General features: G+C 42.6%; 1 protein-coding gene across 4 annotated transcripts in view; it reads left to right on the top strand.

Moving 5' to 3' along the window:
- Positions 1-23,849, top strand: part of C3H6orf118 (chromosome 3 C6orf118 homolog) — a 47,347-nt gene that overhangs the window by 5,106 nt on the left and 18,392 nt on the right. For 2 of the 4 annotated variants that reach the window (XM_035110565.2, XM_060272810.1), the window contains 8 exons: positions 733-855; positions 2,072-2,131; positions 3,094-3,218; positions 7,017-7,075; positions 7,364-7,551; positions 14,456-14,509; positions 15,425-15,486; positions 19,611-20,940. In XM_035110565.2, the coding sequence (XP_034966456.1) occupies positions 733-855; positions 2,072-2,131; positions 3,094-3,218; positions 7,017-7,075; positions 7,364-7,551; positions 14,456-14,509; positions 15,425-15,486; positions 19,611-19,707 (768 nt within the window). In that variant the 3' untranslated portion in view covers positions 19,708-20,940. Of the gene's footprint in view, positions 1-732; positions 856-2,071; positions 2,132-3,093; positions 3,219-7,016; positions 7,076-7,363; positions 7,552-14,455; positions 14,510-15,424; positions 15,517-19,610; positions 20,941-23,849 lie in introns of those variants that run through there. The other 2 variants (XM_060272812.1, XM_060272811.1) reach the window with 2 other exon arrangements.

Genomic DNA, 23,849 nt, shown 5'->3' with positions numbered 1-23,849 from the left:
AGCCATCCTTGGTGGGTGATCAATACTGTCCTCAGCCCCAGTGAGGCTCTCCACTGTGCAGGAGGGCTAGAGGGGAAAGAACCTCTATCCCCAGATCCCACGATTCACCCCTCCATCTGCTTTCTTCTCCTCAGCCTGAGCCTGCCAACCCATGCCTGATTCTTACAGGGCCATGGGGCTTATGAACACATTCACTGTCTGCTAACATCTAAGGAGTCAGAATAGGTGGTTGAATAAGATGTTTAGTGGTTGTTACTGATGTTCCAGCAACTTTGTCCCTCCCTTGACTACCAAAACATGAATAAAGTTTGCAAAAATTGAGAAATTATACAAATAAACAGTTTGCACAATTTAAGCAGCAGAATCCAGCCCTTCTTGACTTTGAATTAGTATTGCTCAGGGCATGAAGGACTTTATTGGTTGAATTTTTTAAACAACAACAACAACTATAGTGTATACACAGCAGGGGAGAAGTTGGGTTCCTGGAAGAAGTAACACGATCTTTGGATACTACAGGATGTAAACTGTACACATGTTCTCTTCAGGAACTTGCTTGCCTTTCTCTGAACCAAAACACCACCTGTGATGGGGCTTACAGCCCTCCCCTATCCAGAAGAGAAATTGGTTTGGAAGTGCTTGGAATTTGACTGAAATTTATATTTGGGTCTGCATGCAGTGATCAAGGGATTAGATCTGAATAAACCTTGTGAACTTCCTTCTCTTCCTTTCCAGGCACTTCGGAATATCTGTGACTGCAGCCGGCCACATTTCAACCGGTTGCAGGCTGTTGGTGATGTTTTTGAAGATATCTGCAACAGTTCTTTGATATTTGGTGACATACTGAAGGAAGTGAAAGTATGTGCTGTCCCTAACATTTAAGGTGGTATACCGCGAGCCCCCGGTGGCTTGCTTTGGCACCTGTGATGCCTTTAATACCTTATTCATTTTCAACTAACAGTTGCTGAGTTAACAACATCATTGTGGCTCTATGTAGCTCACACAACCTCTCAATCACAACACAGGATACAAACGGATATTTGTACAAAGTTATGCTATGAAGAATGTGCATGTTTTAGCTAGTAAATGTGGTGGAAATCCCGCCCTTCTCTAAAAAGGAAAAGAAAAGAAAAAAAGCCCAATTTTGGACAATTTATGAAAAAGAAACTGCATTTATGAATTATCAAAGGAAAGGGAAAATTTCAGTGAAATTCTCATTGGTGGCTGCTGGTTTTTTATTGTGTTTAACCTGCTTTCAATGTGGCCAATGAGTTTCATGAGTGCCCTTTCATTCTATAAATATTTCTGGCAATCTGCCTTCTGGAGCCTCCCTGAATTCTCACACTGAAAACCCCATGACCTCATCAGCTGGGCTTTTCTTGAAGTGCAGGAAGGCAAGGAGGGCTGCCTAACATACTAAAAGTCATCGTTACATAGAATAAATGGTAGTTCTCAAATAAAATGTACAAATTAAAACTCCAGGTATCCTTTGCAGTTGACCACTAGTTTATCAAGTTCTTTTGCATCTTATAGGAAATTTTAAATGTATTTGAAGATCAGGAAGGAGTGAGATGTCCCGCCTTTCCAAAATCACTGGAAACAAAGAACATCCAAGTGCAGTCTCTGAGCTATGTAGATATCTGGTTGTCAATAATAATAATAATAATTATTATTTATTTATTTATTTATTTAAACCGCACCCATATGGCTGGGTTTCCCAACCACTCTGGGTGGCTTCCAAAATACAATAATCTATTAAACATTAAAAGCTTCCCTAAACAGGGCTGCCTTCAGATGTCTTCTAAAAGTCTGGTAGCTGTTTTTCTCTTTGACATCTGGTGGGAGGGCATTCCACAGGGCAGGTGCCACTACCGAGAAGACCCTCTGCCTTATTCCCTGTAACTTGGAACCACCATAAGGCCCTCGGTGCTGGACCTCAGTGTCCGGGCAGAGCGATGGAGGTGGAGACGCTCCTTCAGGTATACTGGACTGAGGCCGTTTAGGGCTTTAAAGTTCAGCACCAACACTTTGAATTGTGCTCAGAAACGTCTAACTTTCTTGTTTGGCTTTACAGAATGAATATGAACTCTACATGGTGATCCTGCTGGAATCTCTCCCTACAATGCAATACAGAGTAAAAAAAAAAATCATTGTTTGTTTTTCAATATACTGCAAATGTATGAATCTTTCTGGGCCTGTCCCAGTGGTCCTTTGGCCACCCACACTTCACATAACATGTGTCCCCAGTTTCAGGCAGCGCAGAACTCAAAATGTCCCTTACGTCTAATGGTATAACTGGATTAGCCTTCTGTGTGTGCTCTATTAGGCCTCCTTAGCACTTGCAGTAAAATTAACTTTATTTTATTTATTAAACTTGTATACCACCCTGTACCCATAGATCTCAGAGTGCTTCACAACATTAACTTCAGTGTGTGTGTGTGTGTGTGTGTGTGTGTGTAATACATAATAAAAATAAGAACAGAAACAAACCAATAATTTCCCCTTTCCACAGCACATTTGAAAGGGCATTGGATGTCAATCAGCCAAAGTCCTGGTTGAAGAGGAAAGTTTTTGCCTGGTGCTTAAAGGTGTATACAAAGCAGGCAAAGAGCTGAGTTAGATTTTTCTTCTTCTAGGACGTGTCTAACACAGGGGAGCATTGTAGCCTGTAGTTCAGATTACAGATTACTCATTCTGCTGTAAATTTGGATTTGGCCTGTGTATTGTTGTCCCGTACTGGATGTTGCTCAGTATTTGTAATTGGCCTTTATGCAGTCAGTGACATGAATCATAGGCAGTGTACGCACCACACATTTAAAGCAGTCCCCTCCCCGAATTCTTGTAACTGTAATTGTAAAAAGGTTGCCGGGAATTGTAGCTCAGAGAAAGGCAAAACTACATTTCCCAGGATTCAGTGGTGGTGGTGTGTGTGTGTTAAATCTATGGTGTGTCAAATGTATGCACATAAACACAAACTCAAGATATGTTCTGTCACCCCAGTTAAGATAAATAGCACAAACTGGCTTTGCTCTCAGCTATGCTTCCCTCCTGCTGGAATGTCCTAATGGCTCTCTTTGTCGTTCGACCACAATATAGACCTTGCAGAATGAAGTCAAAGGCATGGAGAAGAGGGCAGCGATGACTCATGAAGTAGAAGAGAATAGGCAGGAGGTGCAGGATCTTGTGCAGAAATCCAGACTGGCTTTAGCAAGAAACGAAGAGTAAGTTGTGTAAGTGTGAAAATGTTCATTCAACATATAAAACACACACACACACACACACACAGACAGAGAGAGAGAGAGAGAGAGAGAGAGAGAGAGACTTAACTAGGGTAGCCAATATCCTCGTGGGTTTTGTAGGCACAGCACCAGGGCCTAGAAGTAGATTTTGCTAAATAAATTGGCCTGGATGGATGTGGGGAGGAAATTCAATTGGCACTTACAGGTAAACCTACCCAACCTGCACTTTCTGAAACAGGATGTGAAGAAAACTCAGCCAACTTTTGAAATTTGCACTTCTCTGAATTTTGCAATGTGGTTCTCCAGCCATTGTAAAATGCATATACTAGGGCCAGCTCCGAGTGATATTGGCGCTAAATGACCCCCAGTAACAACTGAAGAGATCTATAGGCTTATCCAATCTCTTAAACCTGGAAAAAACCCCGGCGCAGACAACATTTCACCAGAACTCCTCAAGGCTAATGTTGAATGGTGGGCCCCTGTGTTAGCTGCCCTGTTTACCAGTATAGATCAATCGGCCACTATCCCTGAGGACTGGGGATTAGCAATCATCATCCCATTATTCAAGAAAGGGAGCAGAGCAGATCCGGCTAATTACAGGCCAATCAGCCTCCTAAGTATTATTAGCAAATTGTACGCTGCCCACCTATGCGACAAACTAGTGGATTAGATGGAATGAGATCACATCCTTTCAGAAGCACAAGCTGGTTTTAGGGCAAATCGGTCAACCTTAGACCAGGGCCTTGTTCTCCAACACCTTGCGGAGGAATATACATCAAGAAAAGGAGGTTCTCTATATGTAGCCTTTATAGACTTCAAATCTGCTTTTGATTTAATACCGAGGGATAGACTTTGGGAAAAGCTAAGCGTTTCAAATATAAACAGACGCTTACTGTATCTCATCCGCAGTCTATATGAAAATACACGGATCCAGGTAAGGTGTGACCGACAGGGCCATCTATCCAAGGAAATCCAAACCCACTATGGTTTCAGACACGGGTGTGTCCTTGTGCCTACTTTATTTAACTTCTATGTCAATTCTTTAGTAGGAAATATGGAGAAAGAAAATGCCCACCCCCCAAATTGGCTGGTACGCCCCTCCCGGTCCTTTTATATGCGGATGACGCAGTTTTAATTTCTTTTTCTTGTGTTGGATTAAGAAAACGTCTGAGATCTCTTACCAAATACTGCAGTATCGAACAATTAACAATTAACTACAACAAATCCAAAGTCATGGTGTTCTCTAAAAAAAGGAGGAGGCACAAATGGAGAATAGACAACCGCTCAATAGAACAGGTAGCATCCTTTAAATACCTGGGTATAACCTTCCAGGAAAGGGGCTCTTGGCGCTATCAGATTAAAAACACTATTGCAAATGCAGAAAGATCTACCAAAGCGTTAATAAGATTCTTCTGCGGGAAAGGGGGCCAACATATATCGGCAGCCTCCCAGGTCTTTGCTGCAAAAATACTATCACAATTGTTATATGGATCCCAGATCTGCAGCTTTAAAAACCTTACTCTCTTAGAGGCATTTCAAACTTAAGTTTTTTCGTTGCCTGCTAGGGATCCCCCCTTGTGTATCTAACATAGTGGTCCGTTTGGAGGTTGGACAAATCCCTGTCAGTGCTCGGATATGGATATTGAAGATCCATTATTGGTTAAAGCTTATTTTCTTCCCGGAGCGAAATGATCAAACATTCAGCAATAAGGGACTATGGGAGAGGTTTCTCTCCAGCTAACTACCTGTCAGGACTTCAGATACCCAAATACAGACGGTCTTTTACCCTCGTCAGATTTAATGTTCTCCCTTCTGCCTTACTACAGGGCAGATTTGAGGGTAAACCATATACAGCACGGGTCTGCCCTTGTGGCTCGATGGAAGTAGAAACTGCTTCACATGTACTACTACGTTGTCACTTTTATAAGCATATACGTTTGACTTTTATTACACCTGTTTTGCAAAAGTCCATGAAAGAATCAGAACACCATAGTTTAAAACTACTGGTAGAGGACAAGAATCCCAAGACTACATTAAATGTAGCCAAATTATGTGTGTCTGCAATCAATCGCAGGAAGCAAGTGGTATCCCATAATGATCAAACCCCTAAATGTTAACTACAGGGGGTACCTTAATAATTAATTTTAATTTTTATATTTAAATCCTTGTTATATTCATACTGTCCTTTGTATTTTTGATATGTTTTATGATCTGTGATATTGTGCGTGTTGATGCTGGTCTGCAACCGTATTAATAAATTCATTCATTCATATACTAGGGCAAATGGATTGGTGGAACTAGCATACAAAAATACATTTAATAAGGGGCCATGGCTAGGCCAAAACACATACAAAGATGTGTGTGTGAGGAGACATTTGCGTGAAAATGCTGCTTAATTTTCAAGAGGACTTTTATTATTATTAAAAATAATCAGAAACTGATGTGGAAATGTGCAGAACTGAATTTAAGGGTGGAAAAATGAAAAGCAGAGAAACCAAAGTGGACAGATTTGCTTATATCCAGAGTTCCACACCTTCTGAATGTTCTACTATTGTCCTTCAATAATGCTATTAATGGGGCAGAAATAAGTAACTGGCAGAGAAAAAGAGAGGTGTTTTTTTGTGGTTGCTCCTGTTTCTGTCTTTCTTCTGTGGCTCAGAAAGTCTCACCCATTTTACTTTCTTACTTATCACATCATAATCCACTTGGCCACAGAACCAAGAAATTTTGGCTGTGAATATATGTGGTGTCTTAGGCTCCAAGCCTGCACACAGTTAGGCAGCTTAAGCCCTATTCATGCCAATGGGATCTAAGTACATTTGTGCAGTGCAATTTCAAAATTACTTACTCCCAGTTGCATTCAGTTCAACAGGACTTGTTCTCTAATAACAATGTTATGGACTTGCAGGCTTAATCTCTTGCCAAAAGTCCTGGAACTTATTGGCCCTTTCCCCAGTAAAAGCAGGATGTGAACAAAGTCTGTCATACTTTCTGCTTCTCTGTTATATCCATGAATATTCATGCCCTCAGAATGATATCAACAGTATATTATTAAAAGTAACTTTGAAACCTTGAAGGAGACTTCTCGGTTGCCTGCTCTAAAATCTCGCAGCGCTCTTAAAATGATTGTGTAGACACATCCCTGATGAATTAAGGAACTCACTTTACAATCTGGCATTGACAAATGTTCAGAGTTGTACATGTAGATTTACAAATTGTCCCATACGATAGAACTGGAAAAAAACCTATGTATGTTGCTCACCCCAGAAATGCGCACCTGCAATTTGTAGGGATGAACGAAGCCAACCTAGTTTGATGTGCACTTATAATAAAGTCAGCCTTTGCAAGGAGTGCTCCCACCCCCTGTTTTGTTTGTCATTCATTCATTCATTCATTCACTCACTCACTCACTGATATCCTGCCTTATGGCTTACACCTGACACCCACAAAATAAAATACCCACAAAAGGTAAGCATGGAAATAACTGGAGAATATGGCCCTTGTTGTTTATATTTGAGAAAAGGGCATTCGGGAGAATCTGATTGCTATCCGAGGGGTTCTGCCTTTCATTCATGCAGCTAATAAACTGGTGGGTGAGCAAACACACAGTGCAGATTTGGAGTCATTTTGCATGTGGAGTAATCCTCATGTAAACACATTCAACAGGATCAGCTCTTCCACTTTTGCTTGGGTCTGGTGTATATTGCGCAAGTCTTAAAACGCTGCCGCTGCTGGACTGGAATGAATTAGAGGCTTCGTTTTCCTTCTTTTACATTTCAGATTGAGAAATGAATTGGAAATGGAGCTGTGGATGAGCCAGTCTTATGAAAAAATGGCAGGTGAGTGGTAGCTTTGCTTTGAACAATGGGACTGATGTGTTGGAAGCTTTACGGATTGTACAGAAGAACTGTAAAATCAGTGGGCGTTGTCCAATGCTGTACTCTGAGTTTGACTAATATTGTGCTGTAGTTCTGTACGGTGTCAGGCTGCTGAGAGAGACGTCCTGCTGAGGGAAAAGCTACTTCGCTCCTTTTCTCTCCTCAACCTGTTTGGCTTTTGCCCTTGGATTGCAAGGTTGCAGCTGCAATGCTCCTATACAAGTCACCATCATGTCTTTGCGCCTGCAGAAAAGAAACGTGAGGACCTGTCCAAAGAAGAGCTTCCTGCTCTTTCCAGCACTGAGAAACTTGTATCCTTGCGGTGTCAAGTTATCACGACATGGGAGGAAATCCAAGTGATGCAAAAAGAAATTAAAGAAACGATGGCGGTTGCTGGCATCGCCAACATCCGTGAAAAGACTGTTAAAGAATTAGAGGTAAGATCCAAGGGTATAATGAAAAGGTAGGTGGGGATATCAGCATGCTCCATTCTGTTGAACGTGGTATGCCTTACTTTTATGTTTTTGGGCTCTGTGATTCCGTGCAAGGTTGTGATCCTGCAAGTTTTGCCTTAAAACATGTGTCTGGGGACTCTGTGAGCTCACACAGGTCACATGACTCACGCGGGAGCGCAGCTGGGAAGACACGCGTCCTGATTTCCAGCAGCACCAAGTTGGAGGGTAGGCAATTAAACACACACGCATCCACTAAAACATGCAGATTGTTATAATCAATCAATCAATATACTTTATTCGACCGATAGTCAGAACAAAAACATTTCACAATACAAAGATAAACATATAAAACTGAAGGCATCAGGAGGATACATAAAATATAAAAAATATAAAACTGAAGACATCAGCGGGATACATAAAAATATAAAACTGAGGGCATCAGCGGGATACATAAATGGGGTATGACCGCACTACTAAACCTCCTACCGGTAACCCACATCAAGACATTCGATTATACGTTTCCGACACTTGAGCGCCAGGAAAAGGAATTTAGCCACTGAGAAGGTTATTTTCCCAGTGGGCTTGTTTAGCAAATATGCTGCCTGCCGTTCTCTTGGTCGGGAACTAAACTGAGATAAATACGGGTCTATAAGATATTGCCTTAAATCATTATAAAAGGGACAACTCAGTAGAATGTGTTCTGTGGATTCTACCTCACCCAAGGCACAATGGCACATTCTCTGACCATATGGGACTCCTCCAAATCTTCCCCTCAAAACCGCCGAATCAAGGACATTCAGTCTAGCCGCAGTAAGTAGTCTGCGGTATTCCACGTAGTGGATATCCGCCAGGTAACGGGCTGGTGCAGACCGATACACCTGCTCCCCTAAAAACATCCCAGATTTCACGCGGGCTATGTCCTCCTGTCTGGCGATATCCCCCAATCTCTGAGCGATCATCGCTTTAGCGCGACTGAACGTCATGGACTCAATATAAAGGGAGGACAGACCGCACTTTTGCACTTCCTCTACCACTTCCCTTTCCCATGGAGATTTAAAATTATCCCTCAGAATCAGGGGGGCCAAACCCATCGGTCTGAAACATAGTTTGAGCCATAGCCATAATTTCGCTTTCAGGGCCACATACGTAAAGGCTTGGCAACCGGTCTCCAATCTCATGATCGCACCCGCAACAGAAGGGGGGATCCTGAGAATGGCCCTGAGGAATTGTGATTGGATGGATTCCAATCTTACAAAGTCCCTACGCGTACCCAAGGCAATGCCCACCAAAAGTAGTGGGAGAACTTTCATTTTAAAGAGTCGCAGGGCAACATCCACTGTTTGTGCCTGTTTCTTGGAGTACAGGGATCTAATCAACAGAGCTGCTTTAGAAGCATTTGCGGCTATATATTCTCTGTGTGCCAAGAAGGACCTGTTTGATCGAACTATCTGACCCAGGTATTTGAAGCAACTAACCTGCTCTATGGGAATACCATTAATTGACCACAAATTAGGTTTTGGTCGAGCAGCAAAGACCATTATTTTGGTCTTGGCATAATTAAGATGGAGCTCGTGTTGGGTCACGTATTCATGAAGAGCTCGAAGCATCCTCCTTAACCCAATGGGGGAGGTAGCTAAAAGGGCGGCGTCATCCGCATACAGGAGGACATTCAAGGCTCTACCTGCTAATTTTGGCGGGTGGAAAGCAGCATTGGTCATATGGGCCACTAGTGAGTTAATATAGAAATTAAATAGGGCAGGGGCAAGCAAGCAGCCCTGTCTTACCCCTCTAGTGGTGGCAACCGGATTAGAGACTAGCCCCTTGCCATCTAGCCTAATTCTCAGGAAGGTATTTGTATGCAGATTCATAATCAGCAAAAGGAGGCGGCGGTCAATAGACGTCGCTGCCAGTTTTGTCCATAGCTGGTTCCTGGGGATTAGATCAAAGGCCTGCTTAAAGTCGATAAAGGCGACATGGAGGGCTTTTAGGCCTTTGCCAGCATATTTGTCGGCCAGATGGTTCAGGATTAGAATTTGGTCTGTTGTCGATCTTCCAGGGCGGAAACCCGCTTGTTCCTCTGCGATAATATTATTGCTCTCCATCCAGATCGTTAATTTATTGAGCAGAAACCTTGAGTAAATCTTCCCGATAACATTCAGCAAGCTGATTGGCCTAAAATTGGCCGGGTCAGTACGCGACCCTTTCTTATGTATTAATACAATCAGTGCTGAGTTCCAGCTTGGGGGGAACTTCGCTGTTTTATTTATATGAGTATAAAGTGCTGCTAGGAGTGGGCACCACCAATCCTTATTAGCTTTGATAACATCAATGGATATAAGGTCATCTCCGGGTGCCTTGCCCGCCTTAAATTGGTCTATAAGTGTTTCCACTTCAGAGTAGGTAACTGGGTCCCACTCAGGCATGGGGGCCAAATCTGGTCTTTCTCCGCCAACAGCATGGGCTGCATATAAATCAGCGAAAAAGCTCTCCCAGGTGTCAGCTGAAATTTGGGGTTCTATCCTTATCGACGGTCTGCCCAGATATTGGGAAATTTGATACCAAAAGGAGGAGGGATTTCTATTCTCTGCAGCTTTTAGAAGGTTGTTCCAGTTGTTTCTTTCTGCCGCAAGCTTCTTATCCTTTAATAGAGCTTTATATTTTCTCTTGAGGTTCATAAGGTGACTACTAGGCACGGGATCATTTGATGCCCTATATGCCAAGAATTCATTATACAGATGGCTCTTAAAGTGTCTACATTCCTCATCGAACCACTTTTTATGAGGGAAATGATTACTATTCATTACCGGAACCCGAGCCATAGATGGTTTTAGCAGATCTACTAGCTTATCATATATTGGCAGTGGCTCATCTGCCTGGATAAGGGAGTCCCTTGTCGCTTGAAGTTGGTCAGACCAAAGGAATTCATTTACCCGTTGAGCCATTTTGTCGGTCCATTTTGAGGCAATAGGCCTCATCTGCAGCTGATTGTTTGTTAAAGGCACACAGGAATACGTGTCCAGATTTCCAGCCAGGGTCAGGGAAAGTTCTAAGGGGAAATGATCACTTTCCAGCCTTGTTACCACCTTAAAGTTAGTGATTTTGGGAATCAACTCTACTGATGTCCAGATAAAATCAATGGTAGAGGCTCGGGAACCTGACCAGAAAGTAAATTCAGCTGGGTAATCAGAACTAAGAGCTCCGTTTAACAGATGAAAATTAAGGGCCAACAAGGTTTGCCTGCATTTAAGGCCTGCATATGTGGCAACACTGTCTTTGAAGTTCCTGGGTAAAAGGTCTGTAGTTAGGATGGATAATGGAGGGTATTTCTTGTATTTAGTAAATAAGGATTTATCAGAGTAAGACAATCGGCCATTAAAATCTCCTGCGACCAGGAAGGTGGCTTCAGAGTATTTATCGAGGAGAGTTTCGAGTGTCGACTGAATTTCCTTCCATCTCTGGTCAACCAGATTTTTCTTATAAACTGGGTGCAGGTAGACATTGATTACCACAAACACTTCCTCTGCTGTTTGTAGCTTTACACCTAGCATGGATGATGATTGGATGTCGATTTGTTCCGCCTGGAGATTTAAGGCCAAGGAGACAAAGGTAGCCAGCCCACCTTGCGGCCTACCTGGTGATGACGGATTCTGTTTTGCACTCAGGTAGAAGCCCTTATACCCTGATAAAAAGAAGTCCTCACAAGCCCATGTCTCCTGCAGTAAAAGGATACGGTTGCTTTTTATGTAAGCAACAAAGGATGGGTCCATCAACTTAGGTTTAATACCAGCTACATTCCAGGATAAGAAAGTAAGTGACCTCCTGGTCACCCCTTTGGGTCATGCTGGCCCTTGCGGAATCTGCTCAGAGAAATCCACCCGGGAATGCCTGCTACAAGGGGGAGCAATAGGCTGGAAGAAGGAAGTAATTGTAGCTTGCTTGCCAGACAGTTTCCGAGCCTCACTTACTGCAGCAACAGCCAAAGACTGGGGCTTAATTATTGGTAACTGCAGGGGTAAGTCCTGATGCACAGGGGTATCACTTAGTGACAGATCCATGGCCTCTGCATCTAAGGTGGAGGGAGATGGACCTTTTAGGTCAACAGTTGCTGTAGGGAACATGCAATGTAAGGCAGGTGGAAGGCAACCTTTTCGGTTTGCCTCCAAAAGGGCGTTCAGCCGTGCCACAGCTTCCAAGTTTGACCAAAGGGCTGTCGAATCTCCCACTGGTTCCTGCACAGGCTTAGCATCCCCATGGAATGTACTGCCATATTGAAGATTGGGGGTTATTAAAGCAGGCTCCACTTGGGCTTCAGTAGGATGGTCTAAAATTGGGGGGGGATTCATCTTATTTATATGGGCATGGTCTTCTGAGTTACGGAGCCAGAGCAACAACTCGTCCAATCTGTCCGTTATCTCTGTTCGTTCAGATTTTGGCAGGTGGGAAAAGGATAGAAGTAATTCATGCTCTATGGAATTCTCCAAATGGGTAGCCTTCGTCAGTGGCGGAAGGGGGACATCAATCCAGCTGATTAGGTCTGCAACCAGGGGAGTTGGAGTCGTGGTAACTGGTAGGCCCTCAGACTTAACTGCTTTCTTTTTGAGCAAGCAGTTAGGTAAAAGAGGGTATATCTTGGTATTAGCAAAAACTCTTGTAGCAAAAATTCCAAAATTGATTAAATATCTTCTTATGGACATAATACGTGTAGGGAACCTTTTGGATTCAAATGAGAGCAGCACTCTCTGCATCTGAGGCCTGCTGCTAACATGATCAATATGGATCAAATCAATAGAGTAAGGATTTACCCCCAAAAGTCCAGCTAGATGCCTCCTTATCTCACTCTTGTAATACCAGTTAATCACCTGGCCTCTGAAGGGGCAAACTGTTAGGCAGATTTTGGTAGCTTGCAGCAACAGTTTATGGGAAGGTATAGAATGTTGTTCATCCTTATTTTGTTCATTTTCATGGTTGCAAGCAGCCTGAGGGGTTATGCGAGGTGTGTGAGGTAAAACAGGTGCTCTGGGCATTTGTGTAGTTCTAGTCTCTGGTAATGCCTCCTGAGGACTGTCTTTACCTTTTAGTGATACAAGAGAAATAATCTTCTCTAAGGATCCTCGGATGTCTCTTATATATTTAAAGATACAGTCCACCGTTTTTGCAACAAGGTCTAAAGTGGTCGAATGTTCAGATAATGCACCAGCGAGGCAGCTTTCTTGATCTTTAATACAGTCTTTCGAATGGATATCAGTGATTGTAGATCTTCTTAAATTGATGTTATTATTACTTGAAGGGTTAGCATCCAGGTTATCAAAAGGTTCTTTCAGGGTGACTTCCTCATCAGTCATCTCTGCTAGCGGGGCGAAAGTGTTTGAAACCGGAATATTAAAAGTATCCTTTGTCCTTTCAAAGGAAGGTTCACTAATTTTAGTTTGCTTGGCAAGAGGCAGGCACCCCAGTTCCTCTATGTCCTCTATATCTCTGGTACGTTTCCCAATTCCTCTCCTATTATCAGCAGTGCTGTGCGGTTGTTGAGTCGTTTCTCTCTTCATGCAGCTGCCCCCAGGATTCCAGGTCAGTGGATATCTCCCAGATAACCTCGTAAATACTAAAATAACTAAAGTACTAGCTTAAAAAGTAAAATAAAAAACTAAAAAACTAAAAACTAAAAAAGCCTAAAGGGTACCAAGACGATACCGAATTTAACAAATTTCTATAGTAATTAAAAACAGTCTTTTAAAAAGATAGATCGGAGAGCTCACGCTGACTGGGTGCCGTTCGCCATCTTTTCGCTGCCGAATCCAGCTCGTTAAAACTGATTTACAACGCCGACTTCACAAGTATCAACAGTGTGAATTCCTGGCGTTATCAACAGAGCAACCTCAATCCGTCTTCGAGAAGTTTGAAGGGATATAAGGCCACTAATTAAACTTAAAAGAAGAGCTCTAATAAAACTTAAAAAGAGGAGCTCCGGCAAGCACGTCTTACCTCGACGCCATCTTGCAGCTCCAGTTTGTTATAATAAGAACACCACAGCATCAGTCCTTTCTTTAAGAAACAGCCAGTTCCCAAAAGCCTGTTTGAACAAGAAAGTCTTCACCTGCCAGGAAATAACAAGGAGAGAGCCAGTGTAAGTTTTCTTTGAAGGGAGTGCCAAAGTCTGGGAGCAGTCACCAAGAAGGCCCTCTCCGGTGCCCCTACCAAGTGTACCTAGTTAAGGTTAACCACAGCTTAGGGTTTGGATGTACTGCTAAACTGTGACTAGCTGAAATCAGAATCAAAAGTGAAACAAAAGTTTACAATCTTCTCATTGGAGGGAGAAACTCACAAACAAAATGAACTGTGCCAGTATCTCAGGGCATTCTAGAAAAGGATCAATGGCTAGGAACAGTGAATGAATCCATGACAAAGGAAAGAGGGTGACCATCTCTTCTTATTGCCCCCCCCCACAAATATATTACATATATATGAGCAGATAGCAATGTATGTAGGTGGAAAACATGAGCTTCCTTTCATGTAATTTGAACAGTGACAAACTGCCCCTCAACATTTTATTTGCTTCTTGTCCAATACCAAGCAAGATGCTAATGCCAGCTCAGACAAAGCTTAGCAATGCCTCCCCATAACCAGAAAGGTGTTTTTTTTTTTAAAAAAAAAGTGTAAGGGATTCTGGACAAACTTACAGGAAGCTTTAAAGTATAAAAATGGTTTGAAAGCATTGAAAATGGGGGGGGGGGGCGCTCTCCAATATTGAATTCGTAGTGCTGCTCTTTACTTTTTGACATTCTTATGATTCTATAGGATTATGACTTTAGCAAAATATTAAAATCTTACTGATCAAAAAAGATGGCAAAACATTAAAGAAGGTGCATATTTATGATTTTTTTTACAGGGTGAAGCATCAAAGCTCCAGGCATCTAACAAGTTTCTTAAAAGACAAATAGGAGTAAGTTTGTTTCATTTTTAGTCAAATGCATTCATTCAATACATCAAAAACTGCATCATTAGAAGAGGTACTTGCCCTACAGCTACTAAATGTTTTGGAAAATGTTTTGTCTGTCTGTTCTTTATGGGTTTGTTGCAGATATCATTGTTTGGTGTGACTGATCCCAGGATGGAGGAGTGGATTTTGGCCCATGTTTGGACACCACTGGGTGCCATTTTGAATCAGGATGATGGACTGAAATATTCCAGACTACACTGGAGCAATCTGGGGTTTTGTCAGGGGGTGGGGCATTGGACAGGAAGAAGGAGAGGCAGGCAGACTCTACAAAGAGCAGTGTGGGACTTTTTGTTTTTGGCAAAAGAGCTTTCAATCAGCCCATGGTGCAATTTGTCACTAGGATAATTACATTATCCACTTATAAATTTCAGGTTGGGTACTTTCCGCTACTCTGCTATATATTTTCTGTCCACTATGCACCTGGACATCACTTAACTAGCATGATGGTTCCTGGAAAAAAACAAAAAACAGATTTCTGTCTGTGTTTAGATACAGTTGGGTGCCATTTTGAATCAAGATGACAAACTGAACTTTCCAATACTGCAGTGATTTTAACCACTGAGTTCAATTTTGGGGGGGGGGGTTTCTTAGAATTCCTGAGTTGTGCCATGTGCAGAGTTGATACCACCAACATTGACATATATAGACCTATATATATGGCACTCATTTCATCAGTATATGTACATCAGCACCGTTAAGTCGCATATATAAATATCTATAAGTTCTACTGTATATGTAAACAAATAGCTATGAATAAACATTGTATATCTGTATCAGTCATCTGTGAATCACGTGGATGTATATTATATCAACCAATTTGTTTCGAGTAAAGAATCTGTCTCATTTTGTGTTTCTCAGGATGCTGTACAGTCTGTCACAAGTACATTACAGAGGCAGAAGTTTAGTGAGAAAAGCCAGCGGTGAGTCCGAACGTTCTAATAATAAACTAGGTGAGGCTTAAATTGTGCATGAGCTCACGCAGAGTCAGTAACCTAGGGCTTAACTATGGAGTGCATTCAGCTAGAGCAGATGAGAGTGACCCTGAACAACTGCATTTCTCTCATTACTGAGTAAATGCAGAGTCCCCGCACATCACTTTCGGGTTTGGTGTGCGTGCGTCAGTAAACGAGGGGAATTAAGACGAAGAGAGCTGAGTGGGGGTTGCCTGTGTAATCTCACTGTATACAAGTTGTACAAGTGACAAGAAAGTATTTCAATTCAATTGGAAAAAGGTCCCTGAATCAGAATCTGGGACAACTGGTGTGAGAGCTTTTGGTAACTGCAAAAAAGAAAGAAAGCGGTGCTTCCACACAAATCTGAGTTCCATAGTATTTTATTTTTAAAAAAGTCTTGAGGACTGAAGCCAGATATGGCTCTGTTCTTTATACTACCTACCACAGATTGGTTATGAACATTATATTTACATCATGCACGTGCGCACAAAAATAATAAGCAAGGCTGCAGTCTTCTGGACACTTATCTGGGAATAAGTCCCCTTGAACTCTGTGGAGTTTACTCTGAGTTACACCCACATAGGGACATGTGCCATGTTAGGGGTTGTGAGGAGAGCATGCGTGGTGTATTCAGGCAAGGGACTTGTGCCATGAAGAATTGGCCATACACTTTTGAGTGCCAGCCACCCAAACTGCAACAAACAATCACTGTTTGTGACAATCTGTGGTGATGACCCTTTGGAAGGCCTGATACCAACATAACTGATTCCTCTACAGTTGTGAGGTGAACAAACAGTAGCTCTCTCTGGGACAACTGGTGTGAGAGCTTTTGGTAAGTGCAAAAAAAAAAGCCATCAGAAGATGGTCACCAAAAGATTATTTCTAGCCAAACTTCCATTCATCCATTTGTTAGTCACTAACAGTTAGTGAGGGATGCGTGTTGCGCTGTGGTCTAAACCACTGTGCCTAGGGCTTGCTGATCAGAAGGTCGGCGGTTCGAATTCCCGCAACGGGGTGAGCTCCCATTGTTCAGTCCCAGCTCCTGCCCACCTAGCAGTTCGAAAGCACGTCAAAGTGCAAGTAGATAAATAGGTACCGCTACAGCGGGAAGGTAAATGGCGTTTCGGTGTGCTGCTCGGGTTCGCCAGAAGCGGCTTTGTCATGCTGGCCACATGACCTGGAAGCTGTCTGCAGACAAACGCTGGCTCCCTCAGCCTATAGAGTGAGATGAGCACCGCAACCTTAACTGTCAGGGGTACCTTTACCTTTACCTTTAACAGTCAGTGAAGGGATTTTGTAAGGATGGAGAAAAACATGTGCTGGGATTCAGCACCATGAAGAGAAAAGCTAAGCCAGCTCTGCCTTGATGACATCGGAAAAGGGAAATGCAGAAGGATATGAACAGCTCATGTTCCTGCAAGAATAATGGAATTTGTTATGTTAGAAGTTAAAAACCCCAAACCAAACCACAGTGGTGATATTTTAAAATCATTAAAATATGTCTATCCTAGAGGTTATTGGCAATAAAATATTAAGGCAATTAGCAGCAGATAATAGTGGGATACAAGGTTAATTAGTCTCTTTTATAGGCTGTTAATTATTAAAAGTAATTAGCCGGGAGACAGTTAAAGAAATGCCCTTACTAAATATTTTTTAATGTGTTAAACTTTTAAGACAATTTCCAATTTTGCTCCCAGTGAAAGTGCGCATTCAGATTCCTTTAAATTGTACCATGCCTTGGAGATATTTGCATAATAAGACAGTTTATAAATGAGGGTGCTCCCAAATTTTGCCCTCCTTTTATTATGATTCTCATTTTGGGAGCTGGCGTCAGTCTCCTTCATTATAGATTAGGGAATTTGAAAGGCTGTGAGGAGCCCGAGAATCAAAGTCTGTCTGGGAGGCATAATTGAAGGAGGGTGTCTAATTGTGTGAAGTCAGAACTGGATCATCTCCCCCCCCCCAGCCCTTAGTGCTCAGAAGCCTATTTAAATGGCATTAATTAGCGGCAAGGCACAGATTAATAAAGAGACTATTCAGTCCCCAAAGGAGCAACGTCTTGGGTGCTGTGTGATGTTATCTGCTGAACTGAAGGCAAAATGTGTGACTAAGTCAATATTTACCTGCACACAATACACCCAGCTGGCTTAGCTCTTGTTACCAACTCTCCGTAATATAGAATCACACACAGCCCAACCCACCCATGAACCTAAGCAGGAACTAGAGGAATGAATCAAATGCATATCCAGATGTGCATTTGAATGAATGTGCCTGCATGTAATGGATACTGCCTGTCCACACTGAATTGCTTTCAGTAGCCCACACATTTCAAACACACATCTCCAGCCATATTTTGGTGCAATGGCTTATACATTAATCCTGTTTCTTCATTGAAACTGGGGCTAGATGAGTATATTAGAGTTGGAACGGACTACAGAGGAATATTCTTATATTTCTATTCACTCCCTAAATGAACATATGCAAGCTTGAATGATGTTATTATTGCTTGCTGCCGCTGCTGCTACTGTTAAATTGATTTATCCTCCACTCTACCTTTGAGATGTCCAAAGTCTTTTTCATTGGGGTCACATGCAATCCCCCATCCATGGGTTCATCCAGACTTCCCTTTGTGCCATGTTTCTGTGCTTTAAAACTCTGTGTCTAAGCCCTTTTTTGGGTTTTTTTTTTTTGCCCCAGCCCTTTCCCCGTTGAAACCCACTCTTACCTACTCTTACCACTGAATCAGAGCAAATGACAACCCACAGAAAACCCCAATTGCTGTTTGTTCCGATTCAGCTGTGGAAATCAATGGGAGCAGGGGAGCTGTCCAATAAATCACAGAGCTTGAAAGTCCAGATCTTTGCCTAGAAAGCAGAGGCACTGAGTTCCACCCAACATTGGGGGAGGGGGCCCTTGACATGTGACATCACACATGTGATGCACACGTGTGATGTCATGCATGTCAGGAGGAGCCTGCGAGTCCTGATGAAGCTCACCACCACTGCGGGGGGGGGGGGGACAATGAGGCCCACCACTGTTATGGAGAGGCCCGGCAAGGCCCCCCCCCCGCCATCGCAGGAAGGCCTGGCAAGATCAAGCCCCTCAAGATGGGGGGGTGGGGCTCAACTCCACCCAACATATTTGAGGGGGGATAGAATTGGTGTAGGGCAATAGGTAAGTGTGGAAGAGCCCTGAGAGCACATCTCCCAAACATGCTCTCATTATAAGGAGGACTTTCTGTATAGATGGCATCATGACAGGAACATTCTGAACAGTCTTGGAGACCACAATAGACACAGAACATTGCTTCTCCATATCCTATGAAGTAAATGAATGAATGAATTGATTTATTATGAACACAGACTAGAAATACAGACATATACAGCAATAGAGAACAGGTAAATAGGTAAAAATTAAACTCTATAAGCTAGAACATGGTAAATAGTACAGATATAAAACAATTGAAATACGTAGGTTAAGACCTTAAACCTCTAATTTAAAATATGCGTGCTAAGACATTGACCATTAGATTCATTCAGGGCTTTCCTCCTTAATTGTATAGGAGCAGCACAGAATTTCGCCACTTTTGAGGTAATCTCTGGTTCCCTGTTCTCTATTAGGTATTTTAAATTGTGGTCATCAGATCTGCTTGGGATTCGCTGCATGATTGGAGTGATAAATACTTAAAGTATGTCCCTATAATAATGACAGTATAGTAGGACATGAATAACAGTTTCAACTTCCTTCAAACCGCATGGGCATATTTGCTCTGAATACGGTTTACCTTCATATCTGCCCTGCAGTAATGCAGATGGGAGGGCATTGAATCTGGCAAGGATAAAATATCTTCTAAATTTGAGTCTTTCTAGCTTAGATAAATGAACAGTTGACAATTTCTCCTCTGTAGATTGTCTAGTGCTGAATCAACATGGAATAGTGAGAAGATGGGAGAGCAGATTACTCTTTCACCACAACATTTGAGGCTACTCTTTAATAAGAAAGTAGAGAGCAGTTTGGTGGGGTGCTTCAGCCAAATACTTGCCACAGTGGGTTTTAGCCACAAGTGTGTTGTTGTTTCCATTTGTTTTTAGGAATCTGTGGGGGATGGTGCAGGACTTCTTGACACCTGAAGGAACAGAAAGATTATTTGCGCCACTAGAAGAATCATCTTCTGATGATTCTTTGTGATAAGAACGGAACAGTACTGTGAACAATGAATGACGAGATATATTTGAACTTGTGCGTTGTATGCTACTTGAAAAAACAAACATACCAGAAATATGTCTCTATTCTTTAGCATATGTGAACATGTATTATGACTCTATAAAATGCTAATTCGGTTTCTCACAGGTTGCTTCTTGTTCTGACAGAAAATTTCCCACCATACTTGAAGTTTGCTGTGGCAAATCTGCGTTCTGTTGCCATAAACAACTGAAAACAGATTAATTACTTTCCGTTACCCAATAAGTAAAGTGAATGGCAGACAGACGACACAGCAGTTACAAAATATGTACTTATTTTCTACTTCAAAATTAAGTCCAGAGTAATCTTCCAAACTTTTGGATGGTTTGACTGTAAGGATATTTTTCACTGTGACTTTGATATTTTCCCCTGAATGCCATTAAATGGCACATATAAAATCAATCCACTGACTGTGTCATTAAAATCACACACTAGCCCATCTTCTTCCAATACATGTTCTCAATCTTCCATAAAATTAGGTTTAAGTGTGATTTGATTTTGGAAATATTTATGTGCCCTCCTCCCCAACCACTGTACAATTATGTTTATGCTACTGCTACTGCCATTGTTGTTGTTGTTGTTTTAAAAAACCAGCTGGTACAAAGGACCAATTTACTAATTCATTTGGTATAAGTCTCAAAGTAGTTTGTGCAATTATTTGTTTATTGGAGAGTCTATCAGGAAAAAAAAGACTAGCTCACATCCATTACAATTTCTTTGATAACCTCCCAAATCCTTTGTACCATCATAGGATTCAATGTTTATTAGCTTCTTGGAGCAAATCATCCAAGACACTGCAATAGAGATGAACAATTCCTTTTCCTGATAGACCCCTCACAAAGTGCTCATTGCTTGAAATGCATTGTGATTTATTTGAACCACATTAATAAATTGGTCTCTCTTCCCTGTTGCCATTCTCTTTGTTTCTGCTTTGTAGTGCTCTCCTTTTGATGCATTCTACTGTTTTGGTTACCTAGTCATAGCCTGTATACCAGCAATGGATATATAAAGATGAAGGCATTTTCTGCATTTGCAGTCTGATCGGAATTATTTGTGACATGTGCCTCTTTGGCTTTAAATGAGGTGTAAGGCTTGCCTTAGTTAATTCCACTTCCAATGTGGAAATTTTAACAGAAAAAGAGCTTCTTGCTGTGCCCTTAGGTATGACGGGGGGGGGGGGACAACTCACGGGAAACCATATGGGAACTCATATTTGGGGGACCAAGGGCTCTGGGTGGGGGTAGGGAGAAGATGCTGTTATCAGTTAGTGAGTTGGTGTAAGACAGTGTAGGACAGCCCGCCTTTATCAGGTCCAGAGCCCTGCCTACCTGGCCCGGCCAGGATTCAAATAGACAGATGGCAGGAAAGCCTGCCAATCTCCAGCGACTGGCCTGGGAATTCCCCAACGGCCAACCACCTAGCCCTGGCGATACACTTGAGGGGAATGAGTGTGGCGTGATGGGCCACAACAGCAGCCCACCCTGTGACTGGGTAAGCAGTCATTATCAGTCAGTGAGTTGCTGTAAGAGTGTGTAGTATTACCTGCCGCAAACTTAACTCTAATGATGCCATCGTAGACAGAGGTGTACCTAAAAATGTAAGAGCCCCGCTGGATCACCTAGTCCACATTCACACCATACATTTAAAGCCCTATGATAGCACTTTAATTGGTCATGTCTTCACCCAAAGAATTCTGGGAGCTGCAGTTTGCAAAGGGTGCGAAAAGCAGTTAGGAGACCTTGCGAAGAGGAGTTGATTATTAAACCACATATATACGATTTCATCTAAAATTGCTAGGTACTTTTCAAGAATTAGAAAACACAGGCTTGCTATCAAAATATAGATACTGTATAGATACTGACATTGCTTGCCACGTCAACGGTACTGGCTTTCCCCAGAGATTCTGTAATTGCAGTTTGGTGAGGCAGGCTTTTGAAAACTCCCAGCCAGCCAAACTGCAGATCCTAGTGTTCTCTATCAAACCCAGTCCAAGGCCACAATCCAACAGGGTATTATGTGCACTGAAATCTGCTGCTTTGAAGTTTGCAATGTAGATCTACTAAAAGATAATCCCCCACCAAGTTCTGTGGACCAGAGTATAAAATTATCTAACTGCATTGCTGAAACCCAGAGAGAGGTTTCCAACTCTGCAGTTCCATACACCTTCAAGTGAGTCAGAGCGCCCTCCCCCCCTCTCTCTCCATGCTGCTGACAGCTACCTGTCAAGACAGATCTCCAGGTATCTCTTAACCATTATCTCCCTTCAAGAGACATCAAAGAGCATTCTGGACAATCAACCTGCAATCTGTCTGTCAAAGGAATGCCTCACAGTATTACAACATCTGAAGGCACGGTCCAAAGTACAGCACTTGTAAGTCCACTGAGTCCAGTGGGGAAGAGATTTTAGAGAACATTAAACTGCCCATTGAAATCAAGCAGATTTTTAAAATGCCATATATTGGATCATATCCAGAATGATGCATTGGTGTGCCTGTGATATATGCTTAGAAATAAACGGCCAGGACTGATAAAAGATATAACAGCTGAAATAAGGGTTCAGTAATGAACAGAGAGGGGACACGCATTTCTTGGCCACACCAAAGCCATGTTTCACAGAGTACCAAATCAGGTCAAAAGGGAAAGCTGACTTGAGACCGGGATGGGGAATCCTTCTATTGTTTCAACCAGACATGCCCCGGTATGCCCCACCATCCCAATCAACATGATCCGATCACCACAACCTCCGCCCTAAGCCCATAGGAAGGTACACATAACAAAGCCAAGCCAGGATGTTTGGAAATGACAGCTATCTCGTCTGATTACACAAACTCCTTGCCGCTGCTGACCAAGCGTCTCCGTCCCCCCCCCTCCCAGGAAAGGAGATTATCGATTCCAAGGAAGCCCAGCCGATCTTGTTGCAGTAAACAGTACCAAAATAAAGGAGGAATTTTCTTTATACTGTCTCTAACAAATGTTTCCTTCGATACACTGTTTGGCCTGAGATCCCGTTATATTTTGTTACTGAATGTCAAAGTGTTCCGCTGTAGCTGTCATTGCACGATCGCTGTCAGAACGTAATCGTTCCTTCCACTTTTCACCCGCTACAATTGTATGTAAACCCTCTTTAGAATGCCCATGAAACTGTAACTTCTTGCTACTTATCATCAATATTGTATACCCCGATCAGCGCATTATCACAAGTTGATTTCTATATATGTTTATGAACTCCGGTGTATTAGTTCTCACATATTCTGCTGAATTAGGATGACTGTCCCTCCCGCCTCATCATATGTAATACCACACTGCCACCTAGCTGGCCGCGGACAGATGACACAGATACACAAAATTAAGGGAGAAAAACAACTTTATTTAGATTTTTTTATCACCGATGTTCTCCGCATCTCCGTTGGCTCATCCTGAAACAATAGGAAAAATTATTCATGCATCAGTCAGCTACCACCAAAGATTGTCACCTTTTGTCGCTACCCATCACGGACTGTTAAGCCTTTGTACATGCCTGATTGCTTCCTTTCCGCCCGCTTCCCGCCTTTTTCACGCTAACTGTGTAACATGGAGAAACTGTTCCTATAAAAATCCAAAGCTTCTTTTGTTCGGGGTTCTTCTCCACTAAATTTGCTGCGTGGGGTTGAACCGCTGTTGCAACGGCCTTTTATTTCTTTATTTTCGAGTGGGTTAATAAATTTTGCCTTGCTCTGACAGCTCTGGCTGGGGCTCTGTTTATTTTCGTAGCGGTAAGCAGCGGCAATTGCGCTAGTTTACCAGGATCTGCGGACTCTACCTGGGTCAAGATCCCCTTTGTTTAAGGTGCCCAGAGACCTACATAATTTTACAACAGATTTGGCGACCACTTCGGGGACCCAGTTTTTCCTTGAGCCCCGACCTTTCTGGGGAAAAGGAAGCCCTGCGCGCTCCTGCCATTTGCAGGGGGCATCCAGACCTCAGGGGCCGGAGCTCTGGGGAGTGATTGGGAGTCCGGCGAGACCGGCCAGAGCGGAGCAACGTTTCGGGGAAGGTTGTGTGGGTTTTTTTTCTCCCTTTCTCTTTTTATACCAGGACTTTAAGTGTTG

This window comes from Zootoca vivipara, chromosome 3, assembly GCF_963506605.1.
Source record: "Zootoca vivipara chromosome 3, rZooViv1.1, whole genome shotgun sequence".
Taxonomy (NCBI): Eukaryota; Metazoa; Chordata; class Lepidosauria; order Squamata; family Lacertidae; genus Zootoca; species Zootoca vivipara.
The sequence above is the reverse complement of the archived record's forward strand: the minus strand, read 5'-3'. Positions and strand labels throughout refer to the sequence as shown.